The 15,431-nt window shown below is 53.7% G+C and overlaps 2 protein-coding genes across 3 annotated transcripts in view; one reads left to right on the forward strand and one right to left on the reverse strand.

The window, feature by feature from the left end:
- Positions 1-11,670, forward strand: part of FUK (fucokinase) — a 22,177-nt gene extending 10,507 nt beyond the window's left edge. The window contains exons 5-24 of one of the 2 annotated variants that reach the window (XM_012806145.2): positions 403-528; positions 923-995; positions 1,411-1,508; positions 1,899-1,979; positions 2,541-2,660; positions 2,840-3,011; positions 3,288-3,400; positions 3,946-4,047; positions 4,158-4,328; positions 4,807-4,871; positions 5,208-5,578; positions 6,212-6,422; positions 6,612-6,778; positions 6,859-7,080; positions 7,469-7,612; positions 7,767-7,886; positions 9,449-9,636; positions 9,728-9,827; positions 10,603-10,826; positions 11,004-11,670. In XM_012806145.2, coding sequence (XP_012661599.1) covers positions 403-528; positions 923-995; positions 1,411-1,508; positions 1,899-1,979; positions 2,541-2,660; positions 2,840-3,011; positions 3,288-3,400; positions 3,946-4,047; positions 4,158-4,328; positions 4,807-4,871; positions 5,208-5,578; positions 6,212-6,422; positions 6,612-6,778; positions 6,859-7,080; positions 7,469-7,612; positions 7,767-7,886; positions 9,449-9,636; positions 9,728-9,827; positions 10,603-10,826; positions 11,004-11,090 — 2,955 coding nt within the window. In that variant the 3' untranslated portion in view covers positions 11,091-11,670. The remainder of the gene's footprint in view (positions 1-402; positions 529-922; positions 996-1,410; positions 1,509-1,898; positions 1,980-2,540; positions 2,661-2,839; positions 3,012-3,287; positions 3,401-3,945; positions 4,048-4,157; positions 4,329-4,806; positions 4,872-5,207; positions 5,579-6,211; positions 6,423-6,611; positions 6,779-6,858; positions 7,081-7,468; positions 7,613-7,766; positions 7,887-9,448; positions 9,637-9,727; positions 9,828-10,602; positions 10,827-11,003) is intronic. The other variant, XM_023514072.1, reaches the window with a different exon arrangement.
- Positions 11,671-11,948: 278 nt separating this feature from the next.
- Positions 11,949-15,431, reverse strand: part of COG4 (component of oligomeric golgi complex 4) — a 37,911-nt gene continuing 34,428 nt past the window's right edge. The window contains exons 15-20 of the mRNA XM_012806146.2: positions 14,777-14,893; positions 14,071-14,163; positions 13,462-13,545; positions 13,140-13,241; positions 12,730-12,858; positions 11,949-12,503 (exon numbers count right to left, since the gene is read on the reverse strand). Of these exons, the coding sequence (XP_012661600.1) occupies positions 12,369-12,503; positions 12,730-12,858; positions 13,140-13,241; positions 13,462-13,545; positions 14,071-14,163; positions 14,777-14,893 (660 nt within the window). The 3' untranslated portion in view covers positions 11,949-12,368. The remainder of the gene's footprint in view (positions 12,504-12,729; positions 12,859-13,139; positions 13,242-13,461; positions 13,546-14,070; positions 14,164-14,776; positions 14,894-15,431) is intronic.

The raw sequence follows: 15,431 nt of genomic DNA on the forward strand, positions 1-15,431 counted from the left end.
TTTTTTTTTTTTTAATTTGAGACAGAGTCTCACTATGTTGTCCTGGGTAGAGTGCTATGGCATCACAGCTCACAGCAACCTCCAACTCTTGAGCTTAAGCAATTCTCTTGCCTCAGCCTCCCAAGTAGCTGGGACTACAGGTGCCTGCCACAACACCCGGCTGTTATTTTATTGTAATTGTTATTGTTGTTTGGCAGGCCCAGGCTGGATTCGAACCAGCCAGCACCCTAGCTGCTGAACCACAGGCCCTAAGCCATATATAATCATGTTAATTTTAAAAATTATGAAAGGAAACACCAAGAAAACATTTTTTGTCATTCGTTCCCTATTCTCTGTGCTCCATCTGCACAACTAATGAGGTGGCCCCAGGCTCTCAGCCTCACAGACTCCCTCACCCCACAGGGCCGAGACTTCCCCTTTGATGACTGTGGCCGAGCCTTCACCTGTCTCCCTATGGAGGATCCCCAGGCCCCTGTGGAAGCCCTGGTCTACAACCTGGACTGCTTGTTGGACATCATGACCTATCGGGTGAGGCCAGGCAATGGCCCCTGGGGCCTTGTCCCAGATAGAGCCACTTCTCTCCCACTGTGCACCCAGCTGTAGTCTGTGCTGGCTCAGCTGGGGGGCCCCAGGAGGAATGGTTTTGGGGGCACCTAAAGTTAGAGCTTCAAAAATTAGTCTCAGTGATTTTGGGGGAAGGTGTGGCTCCTGGTCCGATGAGGAGCCACACCTGGACACACCTTCCCCAATGCAACTGAGACTAGTTGTTCCCTTGGAGGTTACTTCAGCAGTGCAGGGCTCTTGGGTAGGGTGGATGTGGGGACATGAACAGGCCAGGCTGAGATTGGACTAGGGGAGAGCAGAGAAAAAGCTGGGTCAGGTACCAGCTATGGGTCTGTTCTTTCTCCCCTACATCCTGCAGCTGGGTCCAGGCTCCCCGCCAGGCGTGTGGGTCTGTAGCACGGACATGCTGCTGTCTGTGCCTCCAAATCTTGGTGAGCATGAGATGGCCTGGTATCTCCTTCCCTCCCCTGCAGTGAGAAGCTAGTTCTGCCTTTCTTGCCTACTCTGTCTCTGGGCCCAGCCCCCTGCCCTCTTCAGATAGGAAGCTGTAGGATGTGGAAAATGAAGCCCAGACCAAGAGGCAGGGCTTCCTCTGCTGGGCCTCAGTCTGCCTGTCTGTAGAACGGATTTAAATTTCCCTGCCCTTCTGCCCCTCACAGCTTTATGGAAGAACTGCGGGAGAAGAGGGTAGTCATTCCCTTAGATGAATGTCCATTTAGCTTTGGAAACCATATTTCCCTTTTAGAGGCACCTAAACGCCCCAGCCTTGGGATCTTAAGTCCTGGCTGGGGACTCCCTGTCTTCGTTTGGGTCTTTTGGCAGCCTCCTGAGTGCCTCACCTTACAGGGATCACCTGGGATGGCTTCCAGGGAGCCAGAGTGATCGCTCTTCCAGGGACACCCACCTATGCTCGGAATCATGGTGTCTACCTTGCTGACTCCCAGGTAGGACCTCTGGGGGCAGCGGCATGGGTGGCTGAGCTGGCCCAGGGTGGCCTTCCAGCCCTGTGCATTGGGCAACCTCTCATCCTGGATTTTGAGTCTTGAGGAGTTTCCTTCATGGCAACAGCTCTGGAGGTCACTTATTCTTTTGCTAAAAATTCACTTCACACTGACCACCAAGCTGTGTGCTCAGGCTCAGAGGCTGTGAAAACATTTAAAGGTTGCCCTCCACTGTCACAGAGCAGAAGTCTTAGATACTTGCATCCCTGAGTCTGGCACCTCCCAGACTTGAGTCCTGAGTTTTTATTTGGAGAAGTCCCTTGCTGGCACCTGTGGCTGTAGCCTCCTGGATCCTTTCTTGCTCTTCCTTATCTCTTTTCTCCCTTGACACAGGGCCTGGTGTTGGATATTTACTACCAGGGCACCGAGGCAGAGATTCAACGGTGTGCCAGGCCTGATGGGCAAGTGCCACTGGTATGGCTGCTGGGCCCAGGTTGGGGGTCTTTGGGGTCCTTATGGGACAGGGAGAGAAGGTCAGCTTTCCCTCCAGAGGTAGCCCCACTCCTAGAAGATTCCAGGACACGTTAGATGCAGAATCTGAGGAAGATCTGCAACTAGCATCCAGATGAGCAGATGGAGGCAGCATCTGAGGAAGGGGTAGTTTTGCAATTCAAGGTCTTGTCCTAAACCTCAGAACCTGGAACCTGAATGTGAGCAACGCAGGGATTGTAGTCAGGAGATCTAGAACCAGACTTGGGGAATGTTTCCAGAATGAAGGACCAGGATGGGAGTGGTGGGAATATCCAGGACTAGACCCTGATGGGGAAGACAGAAAAATAGGTTTGGGAGAAGGCCTGAGGTGAAGGGTGTTCCAAAAGGTGCCTTGATGGGAGCTGCCCAAAGTAAGTCTGGAGTGGCTCAGAGACCAGGGCCCTGCCTGGTGTGGCCCTGCTTGGCCCACCTGCATGTGTCCTCTTCGACTTGTGCCCAGGCCTGTCCCAAGGCCCCTGTCCTGACCCTTTGGGGGCCCTCCAGGTCTCTGGGGTTGTCTTCTTCTCTGTGGAGACTGCTGAGCACCTCCTAGCCACCCATGTGAGCCCGCCCCTGGATGCCTGCACCTACATGGGCTTGGACTCTGGAGCCCAGCCTGTTCAGGTGACTGGGAAGGGTAACTAGGGGGCCTTGAACTAGGAGCGAGGTGCTGTGTGACCTCAGTCAGCCCCTTTCTCTTTTTGGGTAGAGTCTCTGAGGATGATGCTGCCCCAGCTCAGTCTTGGAACTTTAGGGCCCAACCCCTGCGCTGCCAATAGCTGTGCTTTTTACCCTTATTCCAGCTGTCTCTATTTTTTGACATCCTGCTCTGCATGGCTCAGAATGTGAGCCAAGAGGATTTCCTGGTGGGGCGGCCCCCGGAGCTGGGGCAAGGTGGAGCGGATGTTGCAGGATATCTGCAGAGTGCCCGGGCCCAGCTATGGAGGGAGCTTCGCGATCAGCCCCTCACCATGGGTAGGTACTGCCTCTTGGCTCTCTGGGCTGGAGAGGCCTCTGAGCTCACTTTCTTCCTGTCTTCCTTCTGCCTCATTCCTGGGCTCCAATCCCAGTGCATCCACTTTCTAGCTGTGGGGCATTGGGCAGGTTGCTAAACAACCTCTGGACCTCAGCTTCCCTTTGTCAGGGCCTAACATCACTCTGCCTGCCTGCCTAGTGTCTGCCAGGGGAGGTCTGCCTGGCACCTGAGCTGCAGCAGACATTGTGTTGGGGTCAGTACTTGTGTCTTTACAGCTTATGTCCCCAACGGCAGCTACAGCTACATGACCTCCTCAGCCAGTGAGTTCCTGCAGAGCCTCACACTCCCTAGGGCTCCCAGGGCCCAGATTGTGCACTCCCAGGTAGAGGTAAGACCTCCTTGCCCCTCAGAGGTGGCTATTGGGTGCCTGGGTTCAGGTGGGCTGGGAGCTCCAGGGTAGGGAATAGCCCATGCTTGGAACAGAGTACCTGAGTGTGGGTATTATTATCCCCAGGAGACAGAGGCTCAAAGAGGCTAAGTAGCTCAGAGAAGCTCACAGAGCCAGTAAGTGGCCAAGTCAGGATTCTGTATCTAGGTCTGTCTGATTGAGAAGCTAAAGAAGACCTTTCTGCGGGTCTGCTTGGGGAGACAGGCACATTTGAGGTGGTGGGCCTGTGTCTGTGCCCTGGTGCTGAGGAAGGAGGCAGGCAGAATATGAGGTGGCCATTGGGGTGGCTGGGGTGGGGAGAGCTGGACGGGGGTGATGAGAAGAAGCCTCAGGCGGGGGCCAGGGCAAGTCTGGAGAGGATCTGGCTGGCAGAAAGGCATAGAGAGGAGCAGGCCTTGACGCTCTACACCCCGATGCTGGACTCTAGAGGATGGTCAGGCAACCCCTACCCTTGGCCCTCACGTCCTCCTCTTCTGGCTGCACAGGAGCTGCAGCTCCTGGCTGCTGGGAGCTCCGTGGTCAGCTGCCTGCTGGAGGGCCCCATCCAACTGGGTCCTGGGAGTGTCCTGCAGCACTGCCACCTGCAGGTGAGGCCTGAGAACAAGGGTAGGCAGGTGGGGGCCAGGGCACTAGCATTGTATGTGTTGGGGGTGCTGGGTGCCTGCCCTCCCAGGACACCTGCCCTCTTCCCTGCCAGGGCCCAATTCACATTGGTGCTGGCTGCTTCTTGAATGGCCTTGACACAGCCCAGTCTAAGGCATTGCGTGGCTTGGAGCTTCATGACCTTGTCCTTCAAGGACACCACATACGACTACATGGCTCCCCAGGCCGTACCTTCACTCTCGCTGGACGTCTGGACAGCTGGGAGGTAGGTGCCCCTCCTATATACCCCCTCTGCAGGCTTGGGGAAGCCCTAGGGTGTCCTGGCTCCCACCCCACTCTGGGCCCTGGCAGAGGGATTGGACTGTGAGGAGGGTATGGCCAGTGGAGTCTCAACAGGCCTTTGCCTTGCTGCTCTCATCTGCTCTTTGAGGTGGGCTGGGTAGGGATTTTATCGCCAGTTTACAGGCTGGAGACTGAGGTTCAGAGAGGGAGGTGACCTGCCTTGGGCCACAGAGGCAGTCATGGCAGATTGGGCCTGGAACCCAGGATTGTGCTCCAAATGCTAGCCCCCAGGTAAGAGTATTGAGGCTCCAAGGGCTTGAAGCAGTGTGTCCCAACTTGCTCCAGTATGTGCTGTGTCTCTCTTCTTGTCCTCCTGGAAGCAGCTCCCAGCCCTCTGGCTGAGCATCCTAAGCCCTTTCCGTGGCCTCCTCAGCCCTGATCACTTCCTCCTCTTCTCCCAGAGACAGGGGGCAGGCACATATCTCAACATGTCCTGGAGGGAATTCTTCAAGAGGACAGGCATTCGGTGAGGTCCATGGCCTAAACTGGGCAGCTAGGGGTGGCCTCTCTTAGACACATACCCTTCCCCCTGCTCTGGAGGAGCACCAGCCCCCTACCATCCACTGGGCTTGGGGTGGTTTTGGCAACTTGATTCACTCCAGCACTTTCCTGCTGGGGGAACTTCAAATCCCTCGCTATGCTTAGACTTTGGGATTCTTGCTTAGTGGCCTGGGGAAGGAGGCAAGGCAGCTTGGCCTTCCTCCCCAAATTGCCCACTGTGCTGCCTCTGGAGAAGTTTGTCCCTGAATTGACAGATGTGTCAGAGTTTCCCTCCTGCTAATGTGACTTCTCCCCATGTCAGAGACTGGGACCTGTGGGACCCGGACATGCCCCCTGCAGAGCGCTGCCTTCTCAGTGCCCGCCTCTTCCCTGTGCTTCACCCCTCAAGGGCCCTGGGGCCCCAAGACATGCTGTGGATGCTGGACCCGCCAGAGGATGGGGGTGCAGCCCTGCGGGCCTGGCGTGCCTCCTGGCGCCTGTCTTGGGAACAGCTACAGCTATGCCTGGACCGGGCTGCCACGCTGGCCTCCCGCCGGGACCTGTTCTTCCTTCAGGCCCTGAATAAGGCACGGCATGTGCTAGAGGCCCAGCAGGACCTGAGCCTGCGCCCACTGATCCAGGCTGCTGTCCGAGAGGGCTGTCCTGGGCCCCTGCTGGCCACACTGGACCAGGGTAAGTGTGCTGGCCATTACTGCTGGGCGATCAGACTAGGGTCACCTGCCCTACCTGCCTTTTGGACCATCAACCTGATGGGACAAGGGAGGCTTGAGGTGCTAAAGTAGTGAGACACGGTGGAGTTTATTTTGAGGTTTCCAAGTTTAGTGGTTGAGGCCTCTGGGTCCTGTGAACATTGGTAAACCTGCATGTTCTGTATTGTATGCCAGGATGTTGGTACAGAGCTACAGCAGAGCACCCAGGGGATGTGGCCACTCTTCCTGAGGTCACAGGCACACTGCATGGGGCTCAGAGCCTTAGCCTGATAAGCAGCATCTCGTGAATGCTCCCAGGGACTGTGAATTATTGTCTCTGTTCAAATCACTTTCCCAAAGCCACACAGCTAACTGGCGGTGAGGCTGAGATTTGAGCCCTTATGGTTTGACTCCAGAGCCTGAGCTGTTAACCACTCTGGGCACCCTTAGTGGGAATGAAGAAGTACTTTTGGGCTGGGGCTGGCAAGATTAGAAGAGCTTTACCAGGCAGAAAGTGGGTGCATTTACAGACAAGGATATATCTTGTGTAGTCTCTGAGGGCAGAGGGTGTTGGGGTAGGCCCCTTCCTTTGCCACCCTGACTCCTGGTTCCTCAGTTGCAGCTGCAGCAGGAAACCCTGGTGTGGCGGCACGGGCACTGGCCTGTGTGGCAGATGTACTGGGCTGCATGGCAGAGGGCTGTGGGGGCTTACGGAGTGGGCCAGCTGCCAACCCTGAGTGGATGCGGCCCTTCTCCTACCTGGAGTGCGGAGACCTGGCAGGTGGTGTAGAGGCACTTGCCCAGGAGAGGGACAAGTGGCTGAGCAGGTGGGTGCTGATGGAAGTACGATCCCTTTGAGAAGTCCCCAGCTGTCTAGACAAGTGGCCCCTGATGTTGGAAGCCCAGAGAAAGGCAGGGTGTGTTTGGGTCATCTAGGACAGTCACATCCCTAAAGCCAGGCAGTCCAGCCCTAGCCTGTGTTTCCATGCAGCTGTCTCTCCCTTTCCTTGTGGCAGGCCGGCCTTGTTGGTGCGAGCAGCCCGCCATTACGAGGGGGCTGGGCAGATCCTGATCCGCCAGGCTGTGAAGTCAGCCCAGCACTTTGTCTCCACGGAGCCAGTGGAGCTGCTGGCACCTGGGCAGTGGGTGGTAGCTGAGTGCCCAGCCCGTGTAGATTTCTCTGGTGAGTAGGGGTGAGGGTGGCTGCCCCAGAGCTAAGCTGGCAGCCCCCTGACCCAGCTTGGTCTTACTGAACTGCCATAGGGGGCTGGAGTGACACCCCACCCCTTGCCTATGAACTCGGTGGGGCTGTGCTGGGCTTGGCTGTGCAAGTGGATGGCCGCCGGCCCATTGGGGCCAGGGCACGCCGCATCCTGGAGCCTATGCTGTGGCTGGCAGTGGGGTCTCGGCAGGACAAAATGGACATGAAGATACCGTGCCAGAGCCTGGATGACCTGCAGGATTACTGCCAGCCCCATGCCCCAGGTCAGGGCACCCCAGGAATTGGCAGGTGGGGATGGCAAACATAGCCAGCTGGGGTAGGGACAGAACCTAGAGACCCCCCTCCACAAAGGACTGTAGATAACTGGGACCTGGCCTGATGGTGGCCAATCTGGTGGAGGGACCCTGAAGGAAAGGAAAGGACTGGATGTTACTTTGTTGAGGCACATGCAGACACAGGAAATAGAAATGACACATTTTTCCATGTTAAGGACCCCATAGCCATTTTGTGGTTTGGGGATGGGGCCTTTACTGCTGCTGGCCTTTTATCCCACCAGATGAGCCCTGCACTGGACTGGGAAATAGTGGGGGTGTGGAGTCTCCATCTGCCTGTGGAGACCAAATTCCTTGCTGTGTGCCTGTCCCTCTGCAGGTGCCCTGCTGAAGGCAGCCTTCATTTGTGCAGGGATTGTGTGTGTCCACTCCGAACTCCCGCTGAGTGAGCAGCTGCTCCGCAGCTTTGGGGGTGGCTTTGAGCTGCACACCTGGTCTGAGCTGCCCCATGGCTCTGGCCTCGGTGAGCAGATCCTGTCCCTTGCTACCCATTCACTGTTACAGCCCTCCAGTCTCACCTGCAATCCCCCTCCCTGGCCTCTGCCCTGAGGGGAGTGGGGCAGATGAGGCTGGGTATAGATGTGTCACACCTGGTGCCCCCCCTTCACACCTGGCAGGCACCAGCAGCATCTTGGCAGGTGCCGCCCTGGCTGCCTTGCAGCGGGCTGCTGGCCGGGCAATGAGCACGGAGGCCTTGATCCACGCGGTGCTGCACCTGGAGCAGGTGCTCACCACAGGTACGGGGCTGCTCTGGGCCTGGGGAGGAGGTCTCTGGCACTTTCCCAAGGGCTTGTAGGGTTCCCCTGGATTTGGATATGATTGGTGAACAGCCACATAACTGTACTATTCCTTAAAATAGTTATATTTGCTTATTACTGCGACCTTCTCTGATGGTTTTCAGCTTGAAATGTTCTATCTCAATGAGCTGATGTTTTATGAGCACCTACTGAATGCCAGATTCTGCACTGCACCTTTCATGTTAGGCACTGGCTGGTACCAGGTGACTCTGCCCCCATCCAGGGCTATCCCTGGACAAGGCCAGGCAGGGCTGGTTTGGACTTTCAGCCTCCCCTTCTGGGACCATGTCCTTCCCTTGGGCTATGATTATCTGTGCCTCCTACCCCCCTCTCCAGCCATATAGTGGAGCAGTGAGAGCCCCCAAATGGCTATGATCTGATGAATGTTACTAGGACCAGGCTTCTCTCTCTTCCTGACCACTGTGGCCTTTCGGGAATCCATGTGCAGTACAGAGTAGCCAGAGGTTTGTCTGGTCCCAGGTCCTGGGGCACCCTGCCTGTCTCAGGTTGCCAGGCCTCATCTGCAGCATGACTCTGGGAGGAAACTGCTGCAAAGACATACAGATGTCTCGTTACTTTGCAGCCTAGTCTCCTCCTTCTGTTATGATTCACATCCTACAGTAGGTAGTCATTAGCAAAAGAAATAGGTGGGAGGCTTTTTCAGTTTTCTTTTGAGGTGTACCGTACAAGTTCTTCACTTGGTCAACTGACAACTTTTTATTGAAAATCTGACTCTTGGGTCCTGGAGATAAAATGAAAAAAAAAAAAATACGGTCCTTGTTTTCTTCAGACATGGTCCATGGGAGACAGAAATTAATAACCACCTAGTAAAGGTGTGATTACAAACTGCACCAAGTACTCTGAAGGAAAGGGGCACAACTGGGCCCTATGCTACGTTTTGGCTGTAAAGTTCCAGATGCCTCTGGCTGTTTGGATTTTATACTTTTAAATCCTTGCAGGCCCTTTCCCAAATATCATAGCCTTGTCTGTAAGGGAGCTCAAGTTTTATCATTTTATATAGCTGGGGGGGGGGGGGCAAAGAGATCCATACTTTCATTTTAAAGGAAGATGTAAACAAGCTCTTTCAAGATGGAGAAAGATAAGGGATGCTGAAAAGCCGCTTTCCAACATAAACATTATGTATCAGAAAAGATAGGGTGCAGGAGGACTTAGGTGATAGGGAAGTCCTGTATCACTTTTCCTGTGGCTAAAACTCCCCTAGGGAGTCTCGGAGGTTTAGTGTAAAATCTTTATCTTTTGATGTGGTTTATCTCAATTCCAGTTACACATTAGGTCTGCAATAAAATTCAGGCCTTGAGGATTCCAACCTTGGCTCTTGAGTGAAGTCCTTTCCCTTACTGGAAACAGAAGCTACATACCTCACCTGTCCCAATGAGTTGGGGGAAGCTATCTTTTCTTTCCATGCTGGTCCCACCAGGGGTGCAAGGGAGAGTGCAGTTGTGCCCAATAGTTCCGACAGTGACGGGGCCCTGGGCTTGCAGGAGGTGGCTGGCAGGATCAAGTGGGTGGCCTAATGCCTGGCATCAAGGTGGGTCGCTCCCAGGCTCAGCTGCCACTGAAGGTAGAGGTGGAAAAGATCACTGTGCCTGAGGGCTTTGTCCAGAAGCTCAGTGACCACCTGCTTCTGGTGTACACTGGCAAGACCCGCCTGGCACGGAATTTGCTGCAGGTGAGCCCTAGCCCCAGAATGAGGGAGGGAGGCAGATGGCTTAGTTTAGTCCAGATCTTCAGTGCACCTCTCTCTCCCGCCTCATCTACAGGATGTGCTGAGAAGCTGGTACGCCCGGCTGCCTGCTGTGGTTCAGAATGCTCACAACCTGGTGCGGCAAACTGAGCAATGTGCTGATGCCTTCCGCCAAGGTGACATGCTTCTTCCAGGGTGGGTCAGGGCATTAGGAACCAGAGCTTGTGGGAGTCCAGAGGCCAGGGTCATTTACAGCTTGGCACAGGGCCCAGATATTAGGCCCTTGGGAACAGATGTCTATTGTCTGTCATCTCTGGGGTCTCAGACTTGGGCAAGAGCTGTGAAAAAAACTCAAGACAAAACTCGTATCGTGGTAAAGGCCCTCTAGCCCCACCTGACAAAAGCAGGTGGGGGAACAGGCCATAGCTGAGTTCCAGGAAGTCAGAGCTGAGCAGGGGTCCCAGTGTGTGGCTGCGCAGTTCACTGAACACCAACTGTGCTGGGCTTTATGCACATTCGTCCTTAAGCAACTCTGAAGTGGGCTGTATTACTCCTGTCTCCAGCTAGCACTGGAACCCGGGTTCTTAACCATTACACTGGGTCAATAGTGCCTCTTGGTTCTTCATTTTTTTTTAGAGACAATCTCACTTTGTTGCCCTCAGTAGAGACTCGGGACATCACAGCTCATAGCAACCTCTAGCTCTTAGGCTTAGGCAATTCTCTTGCCTCAGTCTCCCAAGTAGCTGGGACTATAAGTGCCTGCCACAATGCCCAGCTATTTTTTGTTGCAGTTTGGCCAGGGCCGGGTTTGAACCCGCTACCCTAGGTATATGGGGCTGGCCCCCTACTCACTGAGCCACAGGTGCTGCTCTTGGTTCTTCATTCAATCTACAGTTGGGTGTTGAGTATCTTGGCCTAGGGACACCACTCCCCTCTCTGCCCTCACCTCAGGAAGCCTGCCTCTGCTGGGCCAGTGCCTGACCTCATACTGGGAGCAGAAGAAGCTCATGGCACCAGGCTGTGAGCCCCTGGCTGTGCGGCGTCTGATGGATGTTCTGGTCCCTCACGTGTATGGCCAAAGCCTGGCAGGGGCAGGCGGTGGGGGCTTTCTCTATGTGTTGACCAAGGAGCCGCGGCAAAAGGCAGCTCTGGAGATGGTGCTGGCCAATACTGAGGTACTTGATGGTTGTTGGGGTTGGTGGTTGGTGGGGACAAGAGACCTCAGTGTAGCCCACCAGCTAACCAGGGCTATATCTGCAAGTCTCTCCGGCCCTGCAGCCTCAGTCCAGCCTCCAGAAGGCCTGAAATTTTTCCCATTTCTCTAAACACCAATCATGTCCTATCTTGTCCAGGGTCTTGGAAATTGCAGCATCCACCTGGTAGAAGTGGATACTCAGGGCCTGAGCCTGAAGTTGCTGGGGAGTGAGGCCTCACCCTAATGCCCATTCCCATGAGGCTGGCCCCTCATTGTAAGAAAACTTGGAGCTACAGTGACCCCTTCCCCCTCCTTTACCCATGGGAGCTTTCAGCCTCCTACCCCTCACCCACCTCTGCGAATCTGCTCCTAAAGACCTGAGGAAGACTAGGGCAAGCAGAGACAGTGCTCTCCTGTGACCTGGCTGTTAGCAGCCTACTCTTGGCCTCTCTTCTCTTTGGACATCAGGTCCTAAGCTTAGTGTCCCATGTGGCCTTTACAAACTCCACAGCCCAGTGGGTCTTCTCACTTTCCACGAGGGCCCTGGAAAAAGATGACAACCAGCCTTAGCATATGGTAAGGCCAGCCCTGAAGAGGCCTTTGAGGCATTTCCTGCGGCCTTTCTTAAGAGTTGTAGAGACATTGTGCTCAACCCTCATGAGAGGGTGAGGGTGCCAAGTCTGTGGCAGTGAGCCAACAAGTCACTGCCAACCCAGGCCTTAACCAGCAACACTAAGTAAGGACTGTACCAAGTGACCTGATGCCTTTTGGGCAGTGGGTTCTCAGGATTATGACATTCTTGGAATAAATTCATTGCCCTTCTAGGTTGTCCTTATAAGTATTTTTTGTTCTTATTGGGAGCAATTACCACTTCCATTGGCACTATGGGAAACTGCCTCCAGGATGATCCAGCTTGTGGAGCTGAGGGTTCAGGACTGGATGAGGCTTCTGCTCATGTGGGGCCTGGAGCAGCTGCGCACTACTCCAGGCGTGGCACAGGCGGGGGCTCTAGGGTTTGCCTTCACATTTCAGTGCAACTAACTAACTGGTGGACCTGTCTGGGCCCGAAGCACCCAGCCTTCCCTGGAAATAGTACACTGGCATCTCTCCATGAATGTCTTTATTCAGGGATCATAAACATTACAGTCTTTCCTCAGAGTCAAACCTAATTCCCAGGCCCCCAGATGTACCCAAGTCTAAGCCTGGCAGGGGCAGCATGTTGTAGTGTTTGAGGGCCATACAAAAGGTAGGCCTGGGGTGCATGCTGCCTGCCTAAAATTTCCCACCTAATGAGTTGTTGTCACCTCTCTCTTGGTGGGAAAAGGCTGCCCCTAAAGCATCACCTAGCTAGGTCTGAGGGTAGAGCAGGAGTGAGTCTAGGCCTTGTTTCTTTGCTGCCAGCCATGGTACAGTCTGGGTGGTCAGAGTTCCCTTAAGCCAGACAGTCTTGCTCAGCAACTTGGCTATGACCACTTAGGGATAACCTGGAAGTGTGATGGGCCAGGTGAGCTCACCCTGGGTGCTACAGGCGCAGCCTCTTGATGTCCTCACTGCGGAAGTCTATGCGTAGAGCCAGCACCTGGCGTACTTCAGCAGGGGTGAGGCGCCATGTCAATGGGCCAGAGTTGGCACCCCAGTAATCTAGGATCTCGGTGACCTGTAGGTAAGAATGTAGAGACCTGTTGGCAAGGTCAGGGCTATCCTGAAAGAAGGCCCTGGACCTCATTAGAGGCAAAGCAGGGGTAACCAGGAAGGGGAAGGTGCCCTGCAGGGGTGGCTGCTGCCAGACCCATGGTTTGCAGGGAGTGGCAAGGATCCAAATTTTATCTTTGGCCTGCTTTCCAGTCACCTTTCCTTGGCTAGGCCAAGGGAGTCCCACATACCCGTTCCAGATTGAGGATTGTGGCCATTTGGGAGAGCCGAGCAAACTTGTCTCGGATGGTCCAGGTGGTCACCGTGGTAAGGTAGGCAATAAGTGACCTCAGCTCCTTGTCAAACTGCAGACCGCCCAACTGCCGAAGAACATAAGCCAGTTATGCTGTTTAAAGCCTGGCCCTCTGGCCAAGCAGAAACACTTTCAGTTGCCCTCATAGCTGGGTGGCAAGGCTGGCTGGGCCTTACATGGTATTGTATATGTAGTTGCAGTTAGATCTAAGGCCTCAGAAGCCAGAATGGGACTGGGCCTAGATGTGCAGGGCCTATGGATAGCACACAGTGGGGAAAGAAGTCCTGGGGTGGCAGCATCACTTATCTTTAGAGGAGAAATGATAGAGCTGTGCCCCCTTGACCTTACCCGGTTGAAGGTGGATTTCAGCACTACTCTCTCCAACTCGACGGCAACAAGGTTGGTCATAAGGCCAGTCAGGCTATCATAGATGATTGGAGACAGGCTGGCCTGCACACAGAGGCTTGACGTCAGTGGGAGTCCCCTCTGCCTCTATGCTGGAGTCTTCAGGGGATGGGACAGTTACATGAGGCCAAGGGGAAGTGTTTGTACAGGCTAGGGTTGGAAAGGCTTTTAGGGTCCCCAGCAGGAATGTGATGAGAAGCCACAGGCTGCTAGTTTGGGCAGAGGTGGGGAATCCCATAAGCTGACCCTTGAAGCTCCTGTTCACCTTGAACTCTGCCATTTGCTGCTCCAGGTTAAGAATGAACTGCTGTACCCAAGGGTCATTGGCTTCATAGTCATTGAATTCTTCCTATAGTGAGGAAGCAAGGTGGGTCACCATGGGCCTCTTTTTAAGTAGTACCCATTCATCCACCACTTCCCCCAACCAGTCTAAGAGAATAATGTTACAGGGTCTTCCTTTCCTTCTGACTCTTCCAGTTTAAAGCCAGCTTGACCACTCACGCTGGCAAAAACCAGTGAACCACCCTGGGCAATAACGCTCCTGGCATTTTATTCCCTCTTGCATCTCACATTCTAAAGGAATGAAATCATTAGGCTAAGAACAAAAAAAGGTCCTAAGTCTATGAAAGGTGGGACAAGAACCTCAATAAAAGAGGGTGAGTCAGGTCAAAGCAAAACTCCCTTCTGATAGCCTTCTGAGCCCTTCTCCGCCCTTCTCACCCCTTCTCACTGCAAGAACAAACTTTCCTGGGAGGAACCTAGTCTTCAGGGGGAAGAGTGAGGAAGTGGGTCTCGCAGCTCCACTGTGCTCTAGCTGGGGATGGGGTATAGAGGGATAATCCTGGGCATGATAGCTACGTGTGGCCAGGCTGACCTCCTCGATGTTGTGGGAGACGGAGAGAAAGGTGTTGATCCAAGGCTGCACCTGTGGCTTGACTGCTGTGCTGTTGAGTTCTGCCAGCCCTTCCTGCACAAGGACAAGGCAGAGACACATCAGACACAGGAGGCACCTACCCCCATCCCTTTCATTTCTTCATTTATCCCATGACTGCAGGACATTCTTTCAGCTCTGAGGCATTCTGCAGGCCTTGTCAGAAGTATAATAGAGATAATGCTAATTAAAGAAGCCAGGAACAATATATCCCTTTCCAGGTCTGTGCAGATTCAGGTCCAGGCTAGAGATGAGGCCCTGAGGTGGTTCTGGTAAACTTTCAAAAGAAGAGATTTCAGAGTGCCTGTTGGTAGATGGCACCTGTGGCTAAGGCCAAGCAGCAGGTCAGAGCAACAATGTGGTTCCATTTCCTCTGATCATTTTTCCAAGGCCTACTGTTACTGTGGAGGCCAAGTGGAGGTTCTAGAGGACTAGACATTGGCTTGGCAATGTGACAGCTTCACTGTAGAAAAACTAACAGGGCCTTTAGTTTCAAGGGACTTGTGTAAGCTCAGAAGCTTGTGTGCTACTCCCTCATTCCTCCTCCCCATTTCCTGTACACACTGGAGCCCAAGATAAGCCAGTTAATAATCCCCTCAGAGTAACACAAAGGCATAGGATTCAGCTAGCAGTTGAATCTGGAACTTACCTGCAAAAGGTCTTGGAATTTGTTGGAAACAGCAGCCAAGTCAGAAAGGCAGCTCTCAAATTTGGCCTGGGCCTGCTCCCCTCCAATGCCTTGGCTGAACAGCTTGGTGCAGTCACTCTAAGGGAGAACATAGTGTTAAGTCTACTAAGCATGTCTGGGCCATGGGAGTGTGGGGTGAGGCAGGGAGGAGGTCAGTAAGCAGCCAGCCATTTCTCCTCATCCAGCCTTGGCAAGAACCCTGAGTAAGTTTCAGAAAACCTGGATTTTGTCCTGGTGCTATCCACTTGGTTCCCACTTCCCCCTTTATAACATGGGGGTACCAGTGTCAAGGGAACTGAAGAAACATAAATGCCAGAAATGTTTCATGTCTATAGAGTAGACATTCCTAGATTCAAGTCCTGGCTCACTCATGTACTAGTTGAGTGACCTTGGATAAATTAAAAAGTCAATCTACTTGTCCATAAATGAGAAAACCAATTCCTGCTCCTACAGTGTTGTAAGTTATATATGATGATTTGCCAAGTGCTTACCCAGTGCCTAAGGGGACGTTACTATTATTACAGTTTCTACTTCTTAAATATTTTGGTCTGGCTGCCAAAGGGCGATTGTTGTGATCATAGCTAAGGTTTTTTTCTTTTCTTTTTTTTTTTTTTTT

This window comes from Otolemur garnettii, unplaced genomic scaffold (genome assembly GCF_000181295.1).
Source record: "Otolemur garnettii isolate 467f Iridium unplaced genomic scaffold, OtoGar3 scaffold00047, whole genome shotgun sequence".
Classification (NCBI taxonomy): Eukaryota; Metazoa; Chordata; class Mammalia; order Primates; family Galagidae; genus Otolemur; species Otolemur garnettii.